This window comes from Podarcis erhardii (assembly GCF_964252035.2).
Source record: "Podarcis erhardii genome assembly, chromosome: 15".
Lineage (NCBI taxonomy): Eukaryota > Metazoa > Chordata > Lepidosauria > Squamata > Lacertidae > Podarcis > Podarcis erhardii.
The window spans coordinates 13,593,097-13,617,920 of NC_138505.1; the positions used below are offsets into that span (position 1 = coordinate 13,593,097).

The 24,824-nt window shown below is 46.9% G+C and overlaps 1 protein-coding gene across 4 annotated transcripts in view; it reads left to right on the forward strand.

Moving 5' to 3' along the window:
• CADM3 (cell adhesion molecule 3) overlaps window positions 1–18,973 on the forward strand; it is a 96,898-nt gene extending 77,925 nt beyond the window's left edge. Inside the window, exons 6-9 of one of the 4 annotated variants that reach the window (XM_081843006.1) lie at window positions 3,246–3,336; window positions 5,060–5,229; window positions 9,108–9,233; window positions 10,068–18,973. In XM_081843006.1, coding sequence (XP_081699132.1) covers window positions 3,246–3,336; window positions 5,060–5,229; window positions 9,108–9,233; window positions 10,068–10,216 — 536 coding nt within the window. In that variant the 3' untranslated portion in view covers window positions 10,217–18,973. The remainder of the gene's footprint in view (window positions 1–3,245; window positions 3,337–5,059; window positions 5,230–9,107; window positions 9,234–10,067) is intronic. The other 3 variants (XM_081843007.1, XM_081843008.1, XM_081843009.1) reach the window with 3 other exon arrangements.
• The last annotated feature ends 5,851 nt before the right edge of the window (window positions 18,974–24,824 follow it).

Below are 24,824 nucleotides of genomic sequence, written 5' to 3' on the forward strand. Positions count from 1 at the left end.
TATACATTGCTGGACCACTGGCCATGCTGGTGAGGCAGATGGGAACTGGAGTCCTCTTCTGCCTTCTATACCAGAGAATTCAGTGCTTTTTCTTTTAGAAAAAAAGGTGTGGTTACTCACCAGGAAGTAGTTACAGTTAAGCGCCAGGCTGGTGGGAAAAGGTGCCCATATCCTTGAGTACCCCCAGAAAAAAAGCACTGCCAGAGATGGGAAATATTTCGCCCTCCAGATGTTTTTAGACTCCACAATGCTCATTTGTTTCTCTTGAGCATTGGTCATGCCAGCTGGGACTGATGGGATTTGGGAGCCCGACAACATCTGAAGGTGTTTTGGGTTCCTCACCCCCAACTTGCAAAGATGTCAAGTAGCAGAGCTGGAAAAGGCCTTTTTCCTCACCCGAGATCTGGGCTACCAGCCTTGGTGGACCTAGAGAGCAAGGCCTTTTTTCAGATGGAACTTGACGGAACTCGATTCTCGCATGCCATTGCTACTCTAAGAGAAGGAGGGCGGTGTTCATGGTGAGTTCCGGCACCTCTTTTTCTGGAAAAACGGTACTGCTAGAGAGGGTTGAAGAGGATAATGAGGGACAAATGCCCTTCTGTGAAAGGGGTCCCTTTTGCAGGCCAAACAGAAAGGTTATCAGCCCTCCTTGTACCAGAGAGAGAGAGAGAGAGAGAGATATCCTTAATTGACTTTTGCAGCTCCTGTTCGTGCAGGGGCAGGGAGGGCTACATTCCCCTCTAGGCAACCTTCAAGGTGTCACATGCCAGTGGTGGGCGGGGCCAGAGGGAAAACTAGGCGGAGCAATGAATGTAAGTTTCACCTTTGCACACTAGGCTAGTTTCTACACAAACACACCTCTCTGTCTTTTTTCTAGACAAACCAGAGTGCAAGGAAGCGTTCCAGCCAGGGTTGTGCCTGGAGAGAGGGGTGCGGCTGGGGAGGGAGTGTGGCCTGCGGAGCGTCAAGAGGGCCCTCCTCTCTGTTGTTGTTGTTGTTGTTGTTGTTGTTACTATTATTATTATTTTCATATTTTATTGAAAGTATTACAGTGAGTTACCGGTAAATAGGAAAAGGAAAGGAAAGGGGGAAAGAAAAAGACTACATACAAAAAATATATCAAAAAGCAGAGGAAAACAATAGCAATAAAATACAATTAAGGTTACAGAGCTATATAATATATATGTAAATGAATACGTTTATTGTTTCCCTCAGAAATATATTGATTCATGAGTCACTATGGTCCTCTCTATTAGTGGATCTGACTAAGCTTTTATTTGTGTTTTTGAGTTTCTTCATGGATTTAGGCCCTTGCTAGCTCCTCATCTCTGCTTCTCCTTTAAACGCCTTCTTCTCCTTGGGCCTTTTGCTCCTCAGATATTCATCTTCTTCTGAAATCTCATCTCTCATGCTCTAGTTATCTGTTCTGTCCTTATTATCTTGCTGCTCCATATGCCGGAAAGACTGTCATGCCATTGAGGCAACGGGCCTCTTCTATTTAGAGTATTAATCAAAACACTTTTCTCTCTTTCTAAAAACCCTTCCTTCATGGTCGTCCATGTATTTCCTCAGTTGGTATTTCCTCAATTGATCTTTGGTGAATTGGGAGCTGTTCTGTTGCACATATTAAGAACAGTAGGGTTTTTTAAAAAATGTATTTGTGGTCAGTCTGGATGATGCTGTGATCCTGTATCCAGTGATGTTTAGAAACCAGCAGAAGAGTCTGATGAACCAGCCAAACCAGTTCCTTTGTTAAAGTAATGGCTTTGGCTGGCCAGAAGTACTGCCATTTACCATATCCAAAGTGGTTGCTCTGTTGCCATAGAGACAAATGGGTGGTTCTTTTCTCAGCTCACCTGGCTGGATCATCATCATCCTAGGATGGAGAGCATAGGCCAAGGGGGAGCTGTTTATGAGAAAGTTGTGTTTGAGAGCTGGGCTGATGCTGGAAGCTGGAGACACAGAGATACCCCCATGCTCTGTACTAGACCCAAGAGCTGGGACTTGGGGCTTCCCTGGAACGCTAATGGGGAAGAAAGCTCTGTTGGAGTGTTAATGCTGTGAGTCCCTCCATTCTATGCTCAGGTTGTATATATGTGTTAATAGAACCTTGTAGCAAAAAAGCAACACCATCTCTGTTGACTATCATTCCATGGAACTGAACCCTAGGTAAGCTGAGGAACCCACAAAGTATCTTATCACTCAGAGACTGGGTTGTGCACAACAGTACTTTATATGTGTGTTTTTAATCTAGGTTTTATTGTGAAAACTCCCCGTTTTCACAATATTGCTCACCTAAACAGATAAATAAATACCATTTTGGTCTGGATATAAGCCGCCCCAAAATATGGTCCGCACTATACAGTGGTATCTCGGGTTACATACGCTTCAGGTTACAGACTCTGCTAACCCAGAAAAAGTGCTTCAGGTTAAGAACTTTGCTTCAGGATGAGAACAGAAATTGTGCTCCGGTGGCGCGGTGGCAGCGGGAGGCCCCATTAGCTAAAGTGGTGCTTCAGGTTAAGAACAGTTTCAGGTTAAGTGCAGACCTCTGGAACGAATTAAATACTTAACCCGAGGTACCACCGTATGTCTTCTCTATCTAGGAAAGCACAAGCAGTTGGTTGCACTCAGGTTTAATACAAGCCAGATTTGGGGGAGGAAATGCAGCCTATATTCAGACCAATGTGGTAAAAATTAGAGGGCAACTGATTGGTAAAGGCTGAACTAAGGATTTGGAAGTGGTAATGGCAGCCATCCCCTAGGAACAAGGGAAGCTGCCATAGAATAAGCTCGACGGCTGGACCATATAGCTCGATATTGTCTACAACACAGAGGGGGAACCTGTGGCCCTCCAGATGTTGAACTGCAACTCCCAGCATCCCTGGCCATGAAGGACCTGGGATAGCTCAGCCGCTAAAGCATGAGATGCAAAAGATTCCTGCATTGCAGGGGGTTGGCCTCGATGGCCCTCGTGGTCCCTTCCAACTCTACAACTCTATGATTCTATGATGGTTGCTGGGGGGATCCCATAACATCTGGAGGGCCACAGGTTCCCCATCCCTGATCTACAATGACTGGTAGCAGTTCTCCAGGATTTCAGACAAGAGCCCTACCTGGGGATTGAACCTGGGACCTTCTGCTTGCAAAGCAGATGCTCCACCACCGAATCAAAGGTCAAAGATGGATCTGGTTGTGATAATGACAGCAGTTTTCCTTCTTTCTTCCTCTGTCTCTCTCCCCAGACAAGCCAACAGCTGAAATCAAATCGTATCCCGACAGCCCACGAGAAGGACAAAATCTGAGGCTGCGCTGCGATGGACGAGGCAACCCAATGTTAGTCTCCTTCTCTCCTCTGATGCGTAAACGGCAAAGAACCTCGTGTGCAGTGAAAGTTGGTCCATCAGGGCCTGTGTGCCAATGCCCCACCAACCTCAGTCTGCTCTGAGCCAGCCCCCACCTGCCTGCCTGTTTACTCACATCCAGTCCAGGGGGTGGCTTTGCCAGCCAGCTTCCTCCTCCTTAGTCTGCTTTTATAGAACTCCGCAGACCCTCCAAGTGTCCCTATTTTCCAGGGACAGTCCCGGATTTACAGAAGCTTCTCATTTGATCCCGGAATGTCCCACTTCTCCTTAGGATGTCCCTATTTTCATCAGAGAAAAGTTGGCAGGTATGCAACCCCCGAGCCAAGGAGATAACTATACAACCTTCAGAAGACATTTGAAGGCAACCCTGTATAGGGAGGTTTGTTTAATGTCTTATTGTGTTTTCCTATATGTTGGAAGCTGCCCAGAGTGGCTGGGGCAACCCAGGTGGGTGGGGTATAATTATAATTATTGTTGAATAGGACATCCCTATTTTCATCAGAGAAATGTTGGAGGATATGACTCAGCAAGGGAAAAGGATTATAGGGGCAAAACCAAGGTGAGTTGGCTCCGCCTCTCCTTGGCTCTGGCTCCGCCTACTGTTGACCTCTTGGTCATACCAGTCCCAATGAATACTAGCCACTGCTCTTCACTTGATCACGTTATTCCGGCCCACCTCCTAGGTGGTTTACATCAGGGTCAAATGTGCTCTGCTTACTGGTCATTAAACAATCAGTTAAATTTATTTATTTATGGAATTTTATATCCCACCTTTTTGTCTGAGCAGCTCAAAGTGGCGTCAATGGTTCTCTCTCTCTCCTCTTTTAATCCCCACAACAACCTTGTGAGGTAGGTTAGGCCAAGAGGCAGTAACTGGCCCAGGCTCACCCAGTGAGCTCCATGGCTGAGTAGGGGATTCGAACCCTGGTCTCACAGGGCCACTCCAGCTTTTGCACCACACTTGCTCTCTAAATTGTCTTATCCTGTGTATACCACCCCATTAACAATGTCCTTTTGATCTTTTTAATGATTCAAAAAATTACTAAAAAGCAAACAAGAAGCTTTAAAATAAAATCATGAAAAACGACTCCAGCACAAAACTAGATAACTGAACGGAAGCCACCAGGGAGAGCTGAAAACACCAGCAATGTTTAAATTATCTCAAGATGCCTAAGGTGGCACTGAGAAGAACAAAATGAGGCTACCTAGTGAGGCTGTTTCAAAGGGACATCCCACACTGGGGGAGCTATTTCCAAAAAAGGTCCTTTTCTGGAGCCCATTGGGATTGGTAGAGCCGGAGCCAATGGCAGGCAGCACCAACTAGACTGTTTTGTCTCCATCCTCTTCCTCCCTGTTGAGTTTTTCAAGAGCAACCTGGAAACTGAGGGGGAGGAACCTGGCAGGCTGCGCCATCTCCTGATTTGTTGGAAGCAGGAAAGCAGACAGGTGGAGAGCAAACTGTGGTTGGTGGGGCAGTGTCCCCTCTGCCCAAATGGACCCGCCTCCACTGCTGGGCACCAGTTGGTCCCAGCCAGACCTAGGCAAGAAGACGAGGCCTTGCTGTTTCACCGTGTGCCTAGAACAGCTTTGTATCCCCCAATAGACCGGGGCCTCCAGATCATTGAAGGGCGATGTGCAATCCCTCTGATCTCAAGCTCTGCTGACTCTCACCGACTCTCTTCCCTCCCTCACAGCCCTCAGGAATACAAGTGGGAGAAGCAGGGAGCTCAGGCGCCCCTAGCCGAGGCCCAAGACAACATCCTCGTCTTCGACAGTTTGAACAAAAGCGACAGCGGGACCTACATCTGCTATGCCTCAAGCATTATGGGCATCTCCACGGCAATATACAACCTGAATGTTCATGGTGAGCATTGTTTCATGGCACCCTCTGCTGGTCGGAGGACTACATTCTTTGTGTTTCCCAGGATTGCTGGCCAGGGTGGGAACAGGTCTCATGGTCTCAGGAGGCTCTTCTTATATTTTTGTAATAATACTCTTTTCTTCTCAGCCTAGAATGGGAAACAGCGTTAAATCATAGAATTGTAGGGTTGGGACCATGAGGGTCATCTAGTCCAACCCCCTGCAATGCGGGAACCTTTCGCCCAACATGGGGCTTGAACCCACGACCTTGAGATTAAGAGCCTCATGCTCTACCAAGTGAGCCTAGCTTATATATCTGAGTTTATAACACTGCCTATGTGTCAGGGGGGGTCCATATATTTTTACTGAACTTTTAAAACAATAAGCAAATGAAAAATTTACAGAAGGCAAAATTAGAGAGAGGGGGATACTGGGGGTGGGGAGAAGTATTATGCAACATTAATGCAAGCATGGAGCACGAATATTCTTGAGGTCTAACAACTACTTCTACATATTTTGAAAAGAAAATACCACAGTAATTGCCAACATGTTGACTTCGAAGGGAATCAAACGAAAATGTTAATCTCAATTTCCTTGCTGTCTTATCTTGTGCACACCATATGAATAGAGCATGATAAGATAAAAATAAAGCATGGGTGTGTTGCATCTCGTGTGTGTGTGTGTGTGTGTGTGTGTGTACACACATACACATATGATTTGACATTATATAATCTCGAAATAAGCTTCATTAAAAATTCATCGGAAACAATGCAACGGCCATTAAAAATTAATCTGGAACAATGCAAAAGTACCTAATAAAATAACAAAACCGCAACAGTTGACTGTTTGTCAGTTTGCTTAAAAGGCAGGAAAGCCTGATTCCTTGGAGGAAGGTGGGATACATAAAAAGTCTCTTGAAATGCAGTATTGATGGGGGGAATATGAGACAAGACTTTTTCTTTTTTGGAGCAAAGGGATTTGCGCATCTGGCATGTGTGTTTAGTGCCTCGACCAATTTCGCTGCATGCGACAATAACCGCTTGAGAGTGTGGCATCAGGAAGGAGGCCAAAGGCGGTTGTGCTCCCGAGGACGCATCAATCAAGTGCTCTCTGAAGTGTGTGTGTGTGTGTGTGTGTGTGTGTGTGATTTTTCTCCCTAAACGATTCCTGCACTATCAGACTCTGAACTGATTGCAGACTTCTTAGCAGCCCCAGCCCTGGTGTAGCATGGTGGCTAAATGGCTGCGCTAAGAATCAGGAGGTCCCTGGTTCAAATCCTGCCGTGGTAGCTTAAGGCAAGCTGTAGCCCTTTGGACTCAGTCTCCCCATCTGCGTTATGGGCGGGGATCATAATGCCGACCCACCTTGTTGTAAGGAAGATGGTATGATTTCCACATTGCAGGGAGTTGAGCTAGATGACATTCGAGGTCCCTTCCAACTCTCTGCAATTCTATGATTCTGGGATAGCACGTGCAAAGTGCTTTGAACACATGGAAGCACCAAACTGTGCTGGCCCCCATATGCTGGAGCCAAATGTACTTTCTCTGCCTTGCCGGCACCTCGCCTGCTCACCCCACAGCTAGTCCTCCACCTTTAAAGGTCCACCGATTATGTCGCCATAGCAACCACTTAACCCCTTCACTCAGGCTGCTGTGTTGAGTGAGCATCTTCATTCCCAAATAATCCCCCCATGGGTTCTGGATGGGCACTTGATTGATAGGAGCGGGGGGGGGGGAGCCACCAGGGAGCCACCTGCTGAGGCATCTCAGCCGAGGATTTAGCTGTCTTATATTTGGGTCCATGGCCTGGCCTATCTTGCATCCATATCTTGCATGGCTGGTTTCCCAGATTCAGGAATAAGAATGGCTTTGCTAATACTTGGGTCACTTTATTGCTCTCTCCTGCAGGATGCTCAGTTGCTGCAGAAATAGTCATAGTTATTTACTTCCCTATCATTGTTACTACTACTACTTTATTTAGGCAATTTATATACTACTGGCTACTACAAAAATATCACAAGTCATTGTTTTAATCAAAATTATTTTAGGGAATTTATATGCTGCTTGCTATAGAAATATCCCTTCCAACTCTCTGCAATTCTATGATTCTGGGATAGCACGTGCAAAGTGCTTTGAACACATGGAAGCACCAAACTGTGCTGGCCCTCATATGCTGGAGCCAAATGTACATTTGGAGCCAAATGTACAAATGTACAAATGTATGGGACGTGGGTGGCGCTGTGGGTAAAAGCCTCAGCGCCTAGAGCTTGCCGATCGAAAGGTCGGCGGTTCGAATCCCCGCGGCGGGGTGTGCTCCCGCTGCTCGGTCGCAGCGCCTGCCAACCTAGCAGTTCGAAAGCACCCCCGGGTGCAAGTAGATAAACAGGAACCGCTTACTGGCGGGAAGGTAAACGGCGTTTCCGTGTGCTGCGCTGGCTCGCCAGATGCAGCTTTATCACGCTGGCCACGTGGCCCGGAAGTGTCTCCGGACAGCGCTGGCCCCCGGCCTCTTGAGTGAGATGGGCGCACCAACCCCAGAGTCTGTCAAGACTGGCCCGTACGGGCAGGGGTACCTTTACCTTTACCTTTATAGAAATATCACAAACTATTGTTGGTTATATATTTGTGTGTGTGTGTGTGTGTGTGTGTGTGCACGCGTGTGTGTGTGTGTAATTAAATTTGTATATGACCCTTCGTCACAAGATCTCAGGGCACTTCACAGAATAAAATACAAGATAAAGAATTAAAGTAAAAACAACAAAACAATACTCCCCTGCTCCCATAGACACATTTAAAAGGCTGTGGGATATTAATCAGCCAAAGGCCTGGTTGAAGAGGAATATTTTCACCTGGCGCCTAAAAATATATAATGGATGTGCCCGGTGAGCCTCCCTGGGGAGGGAATTCCACAAATGGGGAGCCACTACAGAAAAGGCCCCTTCTCATGTTGCCACCCTCCAGACTTCACGTTCTTTAAGTACAAGTCCACCACAAACAAGGCATTATGGCAGAACCTCCTGTTTTCATGTATTTGGGAGAAAACAGAGACCTATTGCTATGTGGGGACTATTATTCAGCTACAGCTTTCAGTTGCCCTTCAACATGGTAATGATAAGTAAGAGAGAAAACATTAGGAACGTCAGACCAAAACCATTCAAAAGCTTCAAGGTTATACGTGACTTTCATGGCTGAGTGGAGAATTGAACCCTTCTCTCCCAAGTCCTAGTCCTATGCTCTAAACCACTACACCACAATGATACTGATTACATTGCTTTGGTGTCATATTTTTTAACCCCTGCAAAAGTTACCGGATGCAATGCTGTATCTCTGGTGCAGGGGTAGGCAACCTAAGGTCCGTGGGCCAGATGCGGCCCAATCGCCTTCTCAATCCAGCCCACGGACGGTCTGGGAATCAGCATGCTTTTACATGAGTAGAATGTGTCATTTTATTTAAAATGCATCTCTGGGTTATTTGTGGGGCATAGGAATTCGTTCATTTCCCCCCCCCCCAAAAAAAAATATTGCACGCCCCCCCACCACATGGTCTGAGGGATGGTGGACCGGCCCACGGCTGAAAAAGCTTGCTGAGCCCAAAGAAGTGTGTCTTCAGCATCAGACAGAAACTATGTAATGAAGGTATGGAGGACAGGGAATTTCACTGTGGCCAGCATGGGGAGTATTTCATCTTCCCCTCTGTATATTCTGCTTTCTTCCTTCCTCCTGGCCTCATCCCTCTCCCGCTTCTGCCTCGACTGCTCTGGTTTGGGTGTTTGGAAGGAAAAGCCACTCAGTGAGATATGTGGATTTTCTCGGCCGCTTCTCAGCTAACTTTTTTCTCAGCCAACTTTTTCTCCTTTCCCTTTTCTCCTTTCCCTCTGGATAGATGCAAGCCCAATGACCCACAGTGGGAGCACGTACCACGCCATCATTGGGGGAATAGTGGCTGTCATTGTCTTCCTGCTCCTTATCCTCCTCATTGTTCTGGGTCACTACCTGATCCGGCACAAAGGTAGGCTTCAACTCAAACCTGCACAAATGTTTTCTGCGTCTTGCAAACTGGGGCTGGGTAGTCCACAAGGGTTGAATGCGGCCCTCCAAGCATCTCTTATCTGGCCCTTGGGACTCCACATACCCTTCTCCAGCTGCATCCACACTCTGCTCAGGCTGCTCCCCTCGCCAGCCCTGCTTCACACCTTCCTTGAGGGCTTTTGGAAATGTCTGAAATGTTGGCCTGGATAGGCAATAGAGAGGTGTGTTTGTTTGTGCGGAAACTAACCTACAGTAAAAATTGCATTCGTTGCTCTGCCTGCTTTGGCCTCTGGCCCTGCCCACCAGTTGCATATGGCCCTCAAAGAGTTCTCCAGAAGGAAACATGGCCCTTGGGCTCCAAATCTAGCTGTAGTTATTTGGAAAGGGGGTGTTGAATGTGGGCGTTGCCAGGATTTATGTTGGGGCAGCAAGACACCCACCTGTCCTGTTCCAGAACCGAGCTACCTGTGACGCGATTGGTCAGTTCGTGGAAGCCACGCCTATCGCTCTGCCAGGTCACTAGAATGCGCCACAACATCATTTCCATTTCAAATATTGTGATCATTTCTAATTTTGGTTAAGTATTTTTTATTTACTTATTTGATTTGGGGGGGGGGTGCAGTTGCTACCCCTGACTATGCCCATGGTGCTGAACCTCTGATCTTCTGCATGTAAGCCATGTCTTTTGGAGGTGTAGTTGGGTGAACCATGCAAGACCCATGTTCCCTTGTGATGATACAGACCCTTCCCACTTTACTTAGCCATCCTAAATAAGCTCCACTTTTGCTCCAAGCCAAATGACCCCATCCGGTAGCTTCCTCTCTTTTTCTGTGTCCCTATGCAGGTACCTACCTGACCCACGAGGCCAAAGGCTCGGACGACGCCCCAGACGCAGACACAGCCATTATCAACGCCGAGGGCGGTCAAACTGGTGGGGATGACAAGAAGGAGTATTTCATCTGAGTGGGGAGGGTGGGGCCTGGCGGCCGGGCAGCAGGGGGGAGGAGGAGGAGAAGGAAGTGGCGGATCGGAACCCAACCTCGACTGAATGACAACAGAACCCACCCAACCAATATGTCAAAGGAATTTCTCTCGCGCCCAGGAAGGAATGGACGGACAGACAGAGGGATGATGGTGGGGGACCGAGATCGGCGATGGGACAGAGGAGGAACGAGAGAGAGAAAGAAGATCAGCTTGGCTCACAATGCTTCTTTGAACTTGTATAAAACATTGTTACTAAATGGGGGGGACACGCACCCGAACATTGAGAACCCCTCAAAACCCCTTGTTCCTGCTTGCTTGTACCTACATATCTGCGGCTGCCAAAATCGCACTAAACACAGACCTGGAGAGTGAGTGAAGATACCTTTCTTTCTTTCTTTCTTCCTTCCTTCCTTCCCTCCCTTCTTCCTTCCTTCCTTCCTTCTTTCCCTCCCTCCCTCCTTCCTTCCTTCCGGCTCCTTTTGAGGCTGTTTTATCTTCTTTTTCGATGGTGTACTCTTGTTTTTGACTCTTTTTTCTTTCCTTTTTACAAAAAAAGAGAAAAACCTCTGTTCTCGTTCCCTTATGTTTGGAATGTCTTGAAGTGGGGGCACTGTAGGGGTTTGTTGGGGGGGTTCGGATGGTGTATCTCTTGCTTTCCTTTAGAGTTGTTCTGCTTTTTCTGTTTTGAAGTCGAAGGATCAAATCCGCTTGTGTTTGGGGTGGGGAGAACGGATATTGGGAGGAGATCCCTTAATCCTGCATCTTAGGGGTCAAGCAAGGCGGGCTGAACTCTGAGCAAGGGATTGCTGGGCTTATCAAAATCGGGGGCCCGGCTCTAGGGCCTGGAAAGCCCCCCCCCCCACTTTCTTACTGAAAGAGGAGGTGGACACAGCAAAGGGAACTTTCCTCCATGCTGCCTCCAACGTCCTCAGGCCTTCCTCTGTGATGGTCTTCATTTGGGAAGGTTTTGGGAGCCAGGCTGATGAAGGAAAGGCTCAAATTTGGGGGGCAGGTTTGCTATGAAAAGCTCTGCCGATTTTATCCTTCGACGAGATTTCGTTCCTCCGGTTGCGTCTCTTTGTTTGGAGAGGAGAATGTCGTTGTGTGGTCCGTGTACCAAGGGATGCCAGCTAGCCGGTTGCAGTCCCGACCCAAACCCATAGCAAAAAAAGAAGAAGAAGAGAGGGGGAGTTTGCTTTGAGGCTTCCCTGGTGTCCTTTATGCTTCCCAGCCACGAGGGGGGGGGATTCGAGAGCCAAGTGCTTCTAAGGGGGCCACTCAAAGAGAGAGGACTCCCATCGCTGGGGTTTTCTCTTGGTTTGGAGCCCTGGTTTCTCAGTGCAAAAGGGTACCCGCTACCCTCCTTCGTCTTCCTTGGGTTAGAGAAGGAGCAAGGCATTCCAGGGGGGTGCCCCATAGCTCAAGGGCAGCTTCTAGTTCCATCAGCCCATTGGTGGAGAGAGTTGAATGAGCAAGATTTATTGAGTGATGCAATTACAGTTCCCCAATCTCCAGTGTTTGCTACTGATTAGACCACAGGGTGGGGGGGGGAGGAGCGTCAGCTGCGGTCATTTCAACATGCACACAAATACACACCCTGCCAATTTAATTCAAGCCTGGATCCAACACTGCAATCAGAAACAGTGTTTCTTCCTCACAGGCATACATCTGAAGGTTGCACTCGTTGCGAATGATTCAGATGCCCTGTTCACCACCGCCACAGAGGGATAAACTAATGCCTTTCCACTGTCAATAAAAACTTGAGGGTGGGGGTCCACCACTATCCCCTCCCCCATTCCCCAAATCATGAAATCTTGCTTTGTGATCTCTAAAAGAACAACCGCCTCTGGTTCTTCCTTCCACTTTGCCTTCTGTCACAATAGCCTCTCCTCCCTCCCAACTCACACACAGACACAATTGTCACACACAACTACTGCCATGGTTTTTTTGAGATTTCCTCAAAAACCTCAGGGAGGGCCAGAAACTTGACGGATTGTAAAATGAAACAAAAGCAGACTTTGAGGGGAGGGCAGTTGTTCTCGCCATGAAAATGGTAGGCCTTTCGAGTTTTAAGGTGCCTGCTTTTTTCTTTTCTTTTGTTTTCTTGGAAATAGTGTAGTGGCTGAACACTTAACACAACAATTGGCATGGATGGGTGAAATATTTTGCCTTAGCTCTGTGAGTTCACATCTGTCTATATTTAGTGCAATGAACATGCATGCAGAGAGCATGTCCCAGCAATGGCTTCTTTTGCTGCTCTTTTGTAGTTCTGTGACGTTCACACATTTCATCTCAAACACAGAGCCAAACACCACTTTCCAGCTTGCGATGTCGTGTCTTGAAGATACTGTTGGTCCAGGTTTCACCTAAGATAGGCTAAGTAGCTGGTGATTGTCCTTGGCAACTGGGCTGGCTGGAGAAAAGGGCTTCTGAGCGTGTGCAGAGAACTTTCTGTTGTTAGAGTCGTTGCAGACATTCCTGGGAACTGCAACTCTTCCAGTGGAGTGAGCATATGTATTCTCCTCTTAATAGCTTGGCAATATTGATTGGCAACATACTCAGGACAGAGCAAATGCAACAGAACTTCCGGCATGGTGTAGCGATGATGGCTGTGAAAGAGGGGATTAGAAAAAAAATCATGGAGGATAAAACAACCAACGGGTACCAGTCCTGATGACTATATGCTACTCCTAGGATCGGAGTCAGGGTTGGTTGGGAGCAGCAGCAAGAGAGAGCTGTTGACCTCATGACCTACTTGTGGCCTTCCTAAAACACCTGGTTGGCCACTGTAGGAACAGATTTATGGACTAGATGCACATCTGGCCTGACTCAAGAGGACTCCTCTTTTGTTCTTACCGGCCACAGAGGTTAGGAATGGTTCCTTCATCTTCAGATGCAGGCTACCTCTAAATATCCAGTTGCTGGGGATCTGTGGCAAATGAGGGTTACTGCCTTCAAGCCCTGGTGGTTGATGGTGGACTTTTCAGACTGAGGCACCTGATTGGCCACTGCGGCAAACAGGAAACAGAAACTAGAGGATGCTGGAGCTGATGGACTGGTGGTCAGTTCGAGGAGAGTTCTCAAGTTTGTTACATTGGTGTTGTCAGGTGTTAAGAGGTCAGCAGATTGGCCCAGATCCTGCTCTGGCTGAGGGTCCCTTGAAGGTCAGAACTAGTGTCTCAGACAGTTTGGTCTTGGGCAGCGATGGGATCCTTTGGCCCCATGGGCCTATTTGAGTTTGCAAGCATTTCTCATTTGGCCTGCAAGGCTGTTCTGACCAGACTAAGCCCACCTATCCTACACCTGATGTCAGGTTTTGGACAGGTAAAGATGGGCCTAGTCCAAGAAGGAGTTAGGGAATTTGTGCTATGAGCTGTGTTTTGAAAATCCTGGCAACCAGCTGATCACCGGGGCTTCAAAGCACCCTGGTCATCAGTGCTTGCAGCAAGAGCTAGATGCAATCCTCTGACAGCTGGTTGCATTTGCACCTGTATGGTTTGATTTCAAAACCCTGCAGGCAGAAATGGGTCTCACCTGTGATGTCAGGTGTGGCAAACTTGGCCTGTGGCAGGGAAGATAGGTAAAGAGCTGGATCCAGTTTCCTACTCCTGGTGTAAGAGGACCTTAAGTGCCTATGGAAAGTGGGGCTCAGGGAGAAGGAAGGCAGGAGGATGCAAGGCTAGGCAAACTTTATCAGCTGATTGCTGGGGGCTTAAAGAAAACCACACATTGCTCTGCAAGCACTGATGGGTGCTTTGAAGCACCAACAACCAGCTGATTGTTGGGACTACAAAGCACAGTCCACAGCACAACCTTCCCCCGCCTTTTATGGATCACATCCACCTTCACCTGCTCAAAAGCTGACATCAGGTGGGAACTTCCCAGGGTTCCTGCAGTGAATCATAAAATTACAAGCTTGTAGAGTTGGAAGGGTCACCTAGTCCAACCTCCTGCAAGTGCATTACTTTGAAGTGGTGGGAATCTTGCTCCTGCCTCTGCCAGTCTCTGAACTGATTGGAAATTTGATGCAAGTGTTGGCTCTTCGATTTGATCAAGCCAATGACTGAGACCTCCCCACCACCACCAAAACCTCCGCTCCGTCGGACCCCAGCCATGGATGGATCCCTGTAGATGTTGTTGGACCCCCAGTTCCCATCAGCCCCAGCCAGCAGGGGATGATGGGAGCAGGAGTCCAACAACATCCACAGAGCCATAGTGCGCTGTGGGATCTCCCCTGCTCCCTTCTTTCGCCTGGTGACTGGACACCTCTGCAGATGGAATCAAGGCTGTATCAATGTCAGTGGCCTTCAGGGAGCCTACAAGACAGTAGACTCCCCTCTATTCTTCCCCATCCTCCCCATGTCTGCTCTTTAGAGCTAGACTGCCCCTAGACATGGAGGTTCTAATACAAGGTCTGCCTTTCTATAACTGCTGGGCATCTTGAGTTTTCAGCATGGGGTGGGATCTATTTATTTATTTGGGGTTGCAGCCAATGTTTGTCCTACTCAGAGGAGACCCATGGAAATTAATGGACATGGCTAACTTAAGTCCATTAATGTCAACGGGTCTATTCTAGACAATATTTAGTTGGATACCACCCCATAGATCATGGATTAGGTTGGATTACCATGTGGCTGACCCATGTGAGAAGATTTGTCTGGCTGGGGGAAATTTGCCTTGTGCACGTGAGAAGGAAAGCAGAGTAACCTGACCAAGTCAGCCCATTGATGCATCTAACTCAGTGCTGTCTACACTGACCAGCAGCAGCAGCAGGTAACTCTCTGGCATTTAAGGCAGGTGTGTCTCTGCCAGCCCTACCTGGAGATGCTGGGGATTGAACTGGGGACATTCTGGATGCAAAGCAAATTCTCTGCCCCTGAGCTGTGGCCATTTTCTAAATAAGATTCTAGTCCTCATGTTTCCAGAGAAAGGACTGTATTAAATAGGAACAAGAGAAGCTGCCTTATACTGTCTTCATCAAGCTCAGTATTGCCTACACGGACTGGCAGGGTTTCAGAGGGGATATTCTGAGCCCCACAGGGAGATGCTGTGGGTGTTTGAGCCTGGGGCAAGGCAGCATGCACTGTAGCAATGAGCCGTGATGGAGAGAAAGCGAGAGAGAAGGAATTTTATCTCTGTGTGTGTAAGAGAGAGAGAGATGGGGCTCTTACGTTGCACTAATTAAAGGTGATATCTTCAGCTCAGCAGGGTTAACAACAGTTTTAAAGCCCTTGTTGTCTCTTCCAGCACGAAACAATTACTTGTCGTTTGAAGCTTTGCCTGCCAACATGCATGTTGACAAAACCTTTAGCATTTTTTTCCCTTTTAACCTGGCACTTGGCAAGCAGTCACCTCCTTTGAACTGACAACGGAGTCATGCCTTCACGTTTAACCCTCCAATGTTCTTTTCTCTCCCCTCCCAATTCCCCTGGGTGACTAAGCCGCCTCGATTTCTGTCCTCCTGCCAGGCAAACTGGAATATTATTTCGACAAAGCCTCGGCGACTTGACTGCCCTTCGTGCACCGTTTAAAATGGGATGCATGGACACAGGGTTGTGTCCAACAAAGTCCTGCTCAGAGTAGGCCCATTAAAACGAACAAGCCTAAGTGAACCATGTCTATTAGTTTCCATGGGTCAACTCTGAGTAGGATTGGAGGCACCCTGCTGTTGCTGCTGCTTTAATGCAACAGCATTTGTCAAGCTGGTGCCCTGCAGATATTTTGAACTGGGGATGATGGGAGTTATAATCGAAAATATCTGGAGGGCACCAGCTTGGCAAACCTTGTTTTGATAAGACAGACCTGCCCAGGGAGGTTGTCTCAGGCAGGTCTTTGTAACAGATGGAAAATGAACTGAAATCTTTTTGTTAGGAGCGTTCAAATCAAAAGTGTGCCGTCTAAACTTTTAAAACACACAGGTGCCTTGTGTTTCTTTCACATAGAAAACATTGGAATGAGCCAATGAAAAGAAACCAGGCAGGTAACTCCTGTTGTATAAACTTTTCTATAACTGCACTCATATGAACTAGTACCAAGGTTATTTCAGATTTGTAAAGATATAGCTTGTGGGGAACTGTGATACTGTGGAATTCATGTGTCCTGCCCTCCAAGAAACAGAGTCAAAGGTTCTAATTCATGCAGCAGCTACAGGAGTGAACTGAAATGTAAAACTGAACTGTGATCATAGCACAGAGTCATATAATTGTAGAGTTGGAAGGGAGCAACCCCGTGCAATGAAGGAATCACAGCTAAAGAGCCCCTGACAGCCAACCTCTGTTTATAAACCTCCATTGAAAGATAGTCTGCCACCTTCCGAGGGAGTCTCTTCCACTGTCAAACAGCTCTTACCTTCAGAAATTTCTTCCTGATGTTTTGTTGGAATCTCCTTTCTTGCCATTTGAATCCATTGGTTTTGGTCCTAATACCCTCTGGAAGAGGAGAAAACAAGCTTGCTCCATCTTCCATTGGACAGCCCTTCAGATATCGTATCACCTTTCAGTCTTCTCCAGGCTAAACATTGCCCAACTCCCTCAACCGTTCTTCATAAGCTTGGTTTCCAAACCCTTGATTATCTTGGTCTCCCTCCTCTGCACACATTCCAGCTTGTCAATATCCTTCTTAAACTGTGCTGAGCAGAACTGGACATAATACTCGGGAAGGGGTCTGGCCAATGCAGAACAACAAAGTTGTCCTATTATTTCCCTTGATGTGGGCAGTGGGGTAATGATTGTTCTTCAGACATTTTAAACACTTAGGAAGCTGCCTTATACAGAGTCAGACCATTGGTCCACCTTTCTCGGTTAGCCTACAGGCATTCCTAGCCTTACCTTGAGATGCCAGAGATTGAACCAGGCCCTTCCTCAAATCACTGTACAGAAATATTTATTGGTGAAAAGGAGGGCATAGAAATTAAGTTTGGTTGATCTCGCCAAGGGTGCAGCAACAACTTAAAAGTGTCCCTGGCTATGATTAACCTTACTTTTTTTTATTATTGTGATTTATCACATTTTTATTCCCCCAAAATTATTTCCTCACAAGAACTCTGGGAGGTGTGATTGGCCTTACTATGTCATTCACAGGATATATATATATATCCTATATATATGTACAGAAAGACATGCCAATATTGTCTCTGTTTTGACATATCATTCAAACACAGGGACGAGATTGTTCCTTAGAGACAAGCCGTTAAATTGCAAACCTACAAAGATTTATTGACCATTTTATTAGCTGAGCGTGGAAAGATTCAGCTCAATGGTGTTTCCCGGCCTGTTGTCCAATAACTTTAAAAAAATTATGTTGGTGTCATTTTTGGAGTTACACGATTCATTCTCCAGGAGCTGAAATGGATTTGCCCACCTTCAGATAATCTTGTGTCAAATATTCACTGGATATTCTCTGAATATTCACCAAATACTGGCCTTGACACCTGACAAGATTTGAGGGGTCTCTCCTGCTCTCTCCCCAGGCTAGGGGACCTGTGGCCTTCCAGATGTTGCTGGTCTACAACTCTCATCATCCCTGACCATTGACCATGCTGGGTGGAGCTGATGAGAGCTAGAGCTCAACAGCATCTGGAGGACCAAAGGTTCCTCATTCCTGATCTACCTAACCTATCTTCTCCAATTCCCAGCATGCACTCTGACACACCCTTAAAGCCCAAGATTCCACCATATGTTGGGATCACACCTAGAAACAGAATGTGGGTGGAGCTATGCAGATTTGAGGGCAGGGCTAAGCCATCTGAGAGGTGGGGCTATTCAGATCAGGGGTGTGGTATTCAGCGGTTTCCATCCACAGGCTAACTGTACATCTGTATCTGGCTTGCTTTGGAGAAACTGGGCAGGCATTTTACATATGGTGGAAGTTCCTTTTTGTGTCCCCTTTTTCCTTTCATCATGCTTCTCTATCTACTTTCTCATTTCAAAAAAGAAAAAGAAAAGTGCCATCAGAGCTCACTTATGCTTAGCCCCTGAACTTTTTCTTCAGCTCCATACTTACTTCCGGAGTATATAAAATCATTTTCTTTATAATCCAGTTCCTCAATCCTTTCCCTTTGTTATATGTTGGGTGTGGCCAAGAAATGGAGCCTGGGTGGAGCCGTACAGATTAAAAAGTGGAGCTATTATGTAGATCAGGGATGGGAAAATTCAGTCCTGTTGGCCCGATTAGCAATCCCATTTGGGGAAATCCAAACCCAGCTGCAGCAGCTGATTTAGGGCAGTGTGACCAGTTCTACCACACTGGACACTGAGCTTGGGGGCTGTCACAGAGCATCACAAGGATAGTGAATTGAGCAGAATGGAAGGTGAGAGGTGGCAGTGCTAGGTTTTGGTATCGCACAGGTCACGGCTGAAATTTGACAGACCAAAGTTCGCTCCTGCCAGCTGTCAGTAGGGATAGGATAAATTTGGTTCAATTAGCATTGAAGGGAAACCTACCTAATTCACATAATACATTCACATAATGCAAAAACTGAAAAATAGCCATCCTTTGAAATTCACACTTCTCTGAATTTTTGCAGTGCAGTTTTCTGGCCAAGTAGTGTGTACAAAAATGCATTTTCTCAAGTAAAGTGTGCACATATATTAGTGAAAATAATATACCAAAATGCATAATATTACGGAACTTTGCTTTACAAAAATGTGTCTATTGTTTAAAATTGCGTACAAACATGTATATTAGGGGAAACTTGCATTAAAATGCTGTTAAATTTTCAGGAGGACCTTTTCAATTTTTTTTTTAAAAAGGCAACATTTTTCCACCTTCGCCGCATCAAGCAGTTGGTCCCTTACCTTTCCCACCCCGACCTGGCCACAGTGATCCATGTGACGGCCACCTCTAGGCTTGACTACTGTCATTCGCTCTACGCGGGTCTGCCCTTGAAGCTGTCCCAGAAACTCCAGCGGGTGCAGAATGCTGCAGCAAGGCTCCTCACGGGGTCTCTGCCATGGGAGCATATTCACCCAGTGCTTTTCCAGCTGCACTGGCTCCTGGTGGAGTACAAGGTCAGATTTAAGGTGCTGGTTTTGACCTTTAAAGCCCTTCACAGCCTAGGACCCTTGTACCTACGGGACTGCCTTTCCTGGTATGCCCCACAGAGGACCTTAAAGTCCATATATAGCAACACCCTAGAGGTCCTGGGCCCTAAGGAAGTTAGATTAGCCTCAACCAGAGCCAGGGCCTTCTCAACACTGGCTCCAGCCTGGTGGAACGCTCTGCCTCATGAGACCAGGGCCCTGCAGGATCTGATTTCTTTCCGCAGGGCCTGTAAGATAGAGTTGTTCCACCTGGCCTTTGGCTTGGAGCCAATTTGATTCCCTCCCCCTCTTTCTTTTTCCTTTCTCCTCCTGTGATGAGGCTGCATTTTAATATTTTAATGTTTCAATATTTTAATGTTGTATTTTAATCTTGTTTTTAAGTTGTATTCATTCAACTTGTTTTTATTATTGCTTGTTAGCCGCCCTGAGCCCGGCCTTGGCTGGGGAGGGCAGGGTATAAATAAAAATTATTATTATTATTATTATTAAAGCAATGTGGAAATGTGGAAAACTGAACTTAAGATCAGGAAAATGAGAAACGGAGGGCTTACCCACACTTCCTCTTGTGCTCTGCTTTCCCTGAGGAATACCACTCTTTAGCACTCAATCAGAGCAAATGGCAATTTGGGTTTTCTCCTAATTGATGTCTGCTCCGATTTAGAGATGAAGAGTGGGTTTTCCCTGGGAGAGGAGCAGAGCAAGGGGAAAACTGCTCAGACTCCGTGCTTTCTAGGTACAGGACAAGCAGAAATGTGGATGAGGTCTGAGAAAAAACAGAATTGACAGATTCACCCATCCCTACCTGTCAGATATCTGTCATCTTATGATGCCAGGCACAAAGATCTGTTATCTCTGATCTTAGCATTAAGCACCAGAGCACTAGGATCTACCTGCTCTTTGACAGTATTTCTTTTTCTGAATGGCCGCCTTCAGATGTCTTCTAAAAGTCAAATAGTTGTTTATTTCCTTGACATCTGATGGGAGAGTGTTCCACAGGGCAGGCGCCACTACCGAGAAGGCCCTCTGCCTGGTTTATTTCTAGATGGGTGGTGAGATCGGAGATAAATCTGTGCCTGTGCTTGACTTGAAATTTGAACAGCCTGGCATCAGAGGACATAATATGATTGACAGGTCAGTGGCACTACCAAACTGGGCCAGTTGTGGACCCGACCCTTAGACTGAAAAAGTTCCCCGACTCCTGATGTTGATAGTAGCAGGCCCAAGACTTCAGGGAGGGCAAACCCTGGCAGTGGGTGATTCAGTTTGTAATGGAAGGGAGGCAATTCATTATATGTTGAAATACGTTTGTGTAACCCTCTTCTGGGATCTCTGCAACATTCTCATATTCTCTACCCATCATCCATGACAGAGCATTTTGCTAGTATTTGACGTTTGGCAGTATTTGATAGCTGACACACGTTGGCATTTAGACCTTGGCAGCTGACGGCTTATGAGATTTTATATCAAACCGAAACACCCAGGAGATTCCAGGAAGCCACTAAACTCCCTCTTGAACTATTTTGAGGTTAAGCACATCCCCGTCGAAAATTAAAATCCCGGTGTCAAATCTTGAAAACGGCGGATTCCAGGCTTGTGCGACAGAAGTGGGAGATGTTGCTGGATTTTGAATGTGGCTGGGTTTTGTTGCTAGACAAAGTCAGCAAACAGACCAAAGGACTCCCCACTAATGGACGACTGAAGATTTTGCCCCTTCCTGCACTTGCGGAGCATAGATTAACCATAAAGCAACAGTGACAGAGTGGCCTTCTGCCTTGACTGTAGAATACTGTACTGCCATAGAGATGAAAAGGGCCTGGCAAGCTATCTAGTCGCCCAACTTCCTGTTCTAAGCAGGAACTCCAATGGCAGAACTTCTCAAGAGGCTCTTTGGTCATTGGTTCCATGGTGGAACTGCTCTTACCATCAAGAAATCTCTCTTAAATGTTCATCTGTAAGCTACCTCCTTGCATCTTAAACCCATTAGCCCATGTTCTGCCCTTTGGAGCAGTAGAGAACAAATCTTTGCCTTCTTCTGCATAACAGCCCTTTTGGTTTTGAAGAGTGCTGTCTCCCCTCAATCTTCTCTTCTCTGTGTGAAAAGCATGCCCAGCTTCTTCTCTCTTTCCTCATACAGCTTATTTTCTCCATCCTGCTGAGCCCTCCTTGTGGCCCTCCTGTCAACCACTTTTTCTATATGTCCTTCTTAAAGAGTGGTGCAACATTTGGAGGTGCCCAGAGAAGCAACTGGTCTGTCTAGCTCAGTATTGTCCACACTGACAGGTAGCAGCTTTCTGTGATTTCAGACAAGAAATCTTCCCCAGTCAGGGATTGAACCTGGGACCTTGCATAGGAAGCAGATGCTCTAACACTGAACTACAACCCTTCAAACAGCTGGAAAGATACCTCCAAACAAGGATGGCTAGTGAAGAACAAAGTGCAATGACTTACTTCCTACAGTCTCCCTCTGTAGGACCATGGGACAAACTCCATCTTTAGCCACCAGGTGGCTCTTTTACCTGGTGGTTGTCAAATCCCTGTGCTACAAGCCAGTCCACAATTTTGAACCTCAACATCAGGTAGTCCTACAGCCTGGGAATCTGTCACTCATGGGAATGAGCACAATGATTCACTAGTCATGCACAAGCCTTCAAGAATATGAGACACAGCTCTCTGGATTGAATCCCACAATGAACGAATAGCCTAAAGGCAGACTGGAGTTTTCTCCTACCTCATCTCTTTAAAATATTGGGTTGCCAGGCCTACTCAGAGTAGACCTGTTGAAATTAATGGCCATGGCTAACTTAGACTTATTAATTGCAATGTGTCTACTCTGAGTAAACGTTAGTTGAACACAGCCCATTGTTTTTAATGTTCAGAGGAAGAAAATCACTGATCGATAACATTCACATGACAAAAAGACAACATATGGGGAAGGATCCTGCCATTTCTATGTGATGGATCTGCAAAGTCCACAAAACGGTGGTTCCTGCATTTCAGGGGGTTGGACCAGATGACTCCTGGGTGCCTTCCAACCCTACAAGTCTATGGTTCTATGAAAACAATACTATTTTTCTAGTCATCGGAATAACATTTCCCCTTCCTGAATATATATCTTACTTTTTTTAAAGTATGCATAATTAGTAGTAGTAGTAGTAGTAGCAGTATTATATTTATAGTTTACCTATCTTCCAAGAAGCTCAAGGTGGCAAACAAGGTTCCCCCTCTTCCCCATTTTATCCTCACAACAACCCTGTGAGGTAGCTTAAGCTGAGAGATTCTGACTGGCCCCTTAAGATCACACAGCCAGGTTCATGGCTGGGTGAGGATTTGGACCCCGATTTCCCAGGTCCTAGTCCAACACCACCATTGGCTCTCATAATCATTGTATATCACACTTTCTGGAGCCGATCTGCTTTTGGCACTTTTTAGAAGTCTAGGAACATGTAGAACTACCCAGCCAAGTTATCCCAATGGCTGGCATCACAGATTGGCACAGTTGGGCACCTGCCAAGGCCCCCATCGCAGCGCAGGGCCCACTAACAACCAGACATCTCCCCACATCACTGCTGTTCTTAAAATCTGCTGTTGTTACCTAGTCACCCACTTTCTTTATTCTACTTCATTCTCATTATGGCACCCATATTCCACATCTCCTCCAAGCGGCTCAAGGTTCTCTCCCTGTGAAGTGGGTCAGGCTGAGAGGCTGTGACTAGCTCATTGGCACTCAGCAAGTTACATGGCCAAGTGGCGATTGGAACTCTGGTCTTCCGGGTCCTGGTCCAACACCCTAACTGCTACACCGCACTGTCAAGTAGCAAGCAGTATCTGGAGTGAGGAGAAGGACCTCCATTCACCTCTCCATCTAGGGCAGGTGTGAGGAACCTGCAGCCCTCCAGGTGTTGCTGAACCAGAATTGACCTCTTACTACTGGTCATCCCAGTTGGGGCTGATGGGAGTTGGAGTTCATCAGTAGCTGGAGGACCACAGGTTCCCCATCCCTGGTCTACAGAGCTGAATCGGTTGGACTCAGGCCACATTCCCACCAAACATTTCAAGCCCTATGCTACCTCTTTCAACAGCCATGGCTTCCACCCACAAAGAATTCTGGGAGCTGCAGTGTGTTGAAGGTGCTAAGAGTTGTTTGGAGACCCCTATTCCCCTCACGGGGCTACAATTTGCAGAGTTCCCTGGGAAGAGGGACTGACTATTAAACCATTCTGAGAATCGTAGCTCTAGGGAGTTTCCAAACAATTCTGAGCACCGTTAACAAACTACAGCTCCCAGAATTCTGTGGGGGTTGAAGTCCTGACTCTTTAAAGTGGTATAATAGTTCTTTAAATACATGGTGCGAATGTGGCCTTAGAAGAAAAAGGCAGGTGACCTGGAGGTGGTGACTGCAAGGAGGAAGAGTTGGGCCACTCTAGAAGGGAACCCACTGAAGACCTTTTGCCCAAGGGTCCCCCAAAACTCATTTAGCTTCACCCAAACTCACTTGGCTGTTTTGTGTCCCAACTGGAGCCCCCCAGTATCCTTCACTTTTGACAGTAGCTTAGGAGCAGATGGCCAAAGCCACAGTGATGGGTGAACAGGAGCAGGCCTAGACACACAACTCTCTGGATCACAACGGGGAGATCTGTCTGCCCTTGTTCCTTAATGGTCAATGTCCATGCCGTATGTCTAACAGAGGGGTGGGGAACCTCAGGTCCAGGGGCCAAATGCAGCCCCCCAGAACTTATCCCAGGCCATGTCCCCTTTCTCTGGGCCACACCCCTCTGGCCCAGCTTTGCACCTGAGTGTTTTTGCCTGGCTGGGATGTGTCTTTGGACTCTGATGATGCTTCTTGCTTGCCTGGAAGGATGATAGAGAGGAGGGGTGTGTGAGTTGTGCGTGTGCAGAATCTTGCCTACTGTAAAATGCACGGTGCATGTTGTTGCTCTGGCCACTTTTGCCTCTGGCCACGCCCACCACTGGCATTTGGTCCTCACTGCCTGGAAGGATTGGCAGCCCTCAGGTTAGAAGTCCACCCTTGGCTTATGACTCGAATTCCTTGGGGGTGTCACTTGAGCAGGGCTCTTCACATTGACCTCTTTACTACAAGGTGGTTGTGTGTCCTACTTTACAGAGGGTGGTCCTCTCTTTGAAGGAGTCATCTGGCAGAGCAGCTGTCTGGTCTTAAGTCCAGCTTGTAGATAAAAGGTGGTGTCCAACGAAGTTCTGCTCAGAGTAGAGCCATCAGAATTAAGAAACCTAAGTTAGCCATCTCTATTGATGCCACTGGGTCTACTCTGAGTAGGGCTAACATTGGCGACAACCCAAAGCAATTTAAGAAGGGGGAGGTCTTGTAGTTGTGCCTCAACACTGAACACCTAGACTGCAAACTGAGCTGTCACAGAGGCTACCTGGTCCAATTCTTGTTCCCCACTAAGTTAAGATGTATTTTCTTTCTGTTTGAATTATAGTGATTCTTTCTAAATTTGCATAAGTACACATAAATTAACATATGCAAATTCGTGTCCTCTTTTGTCCGTTTTTTTGGGAGGGGCAAT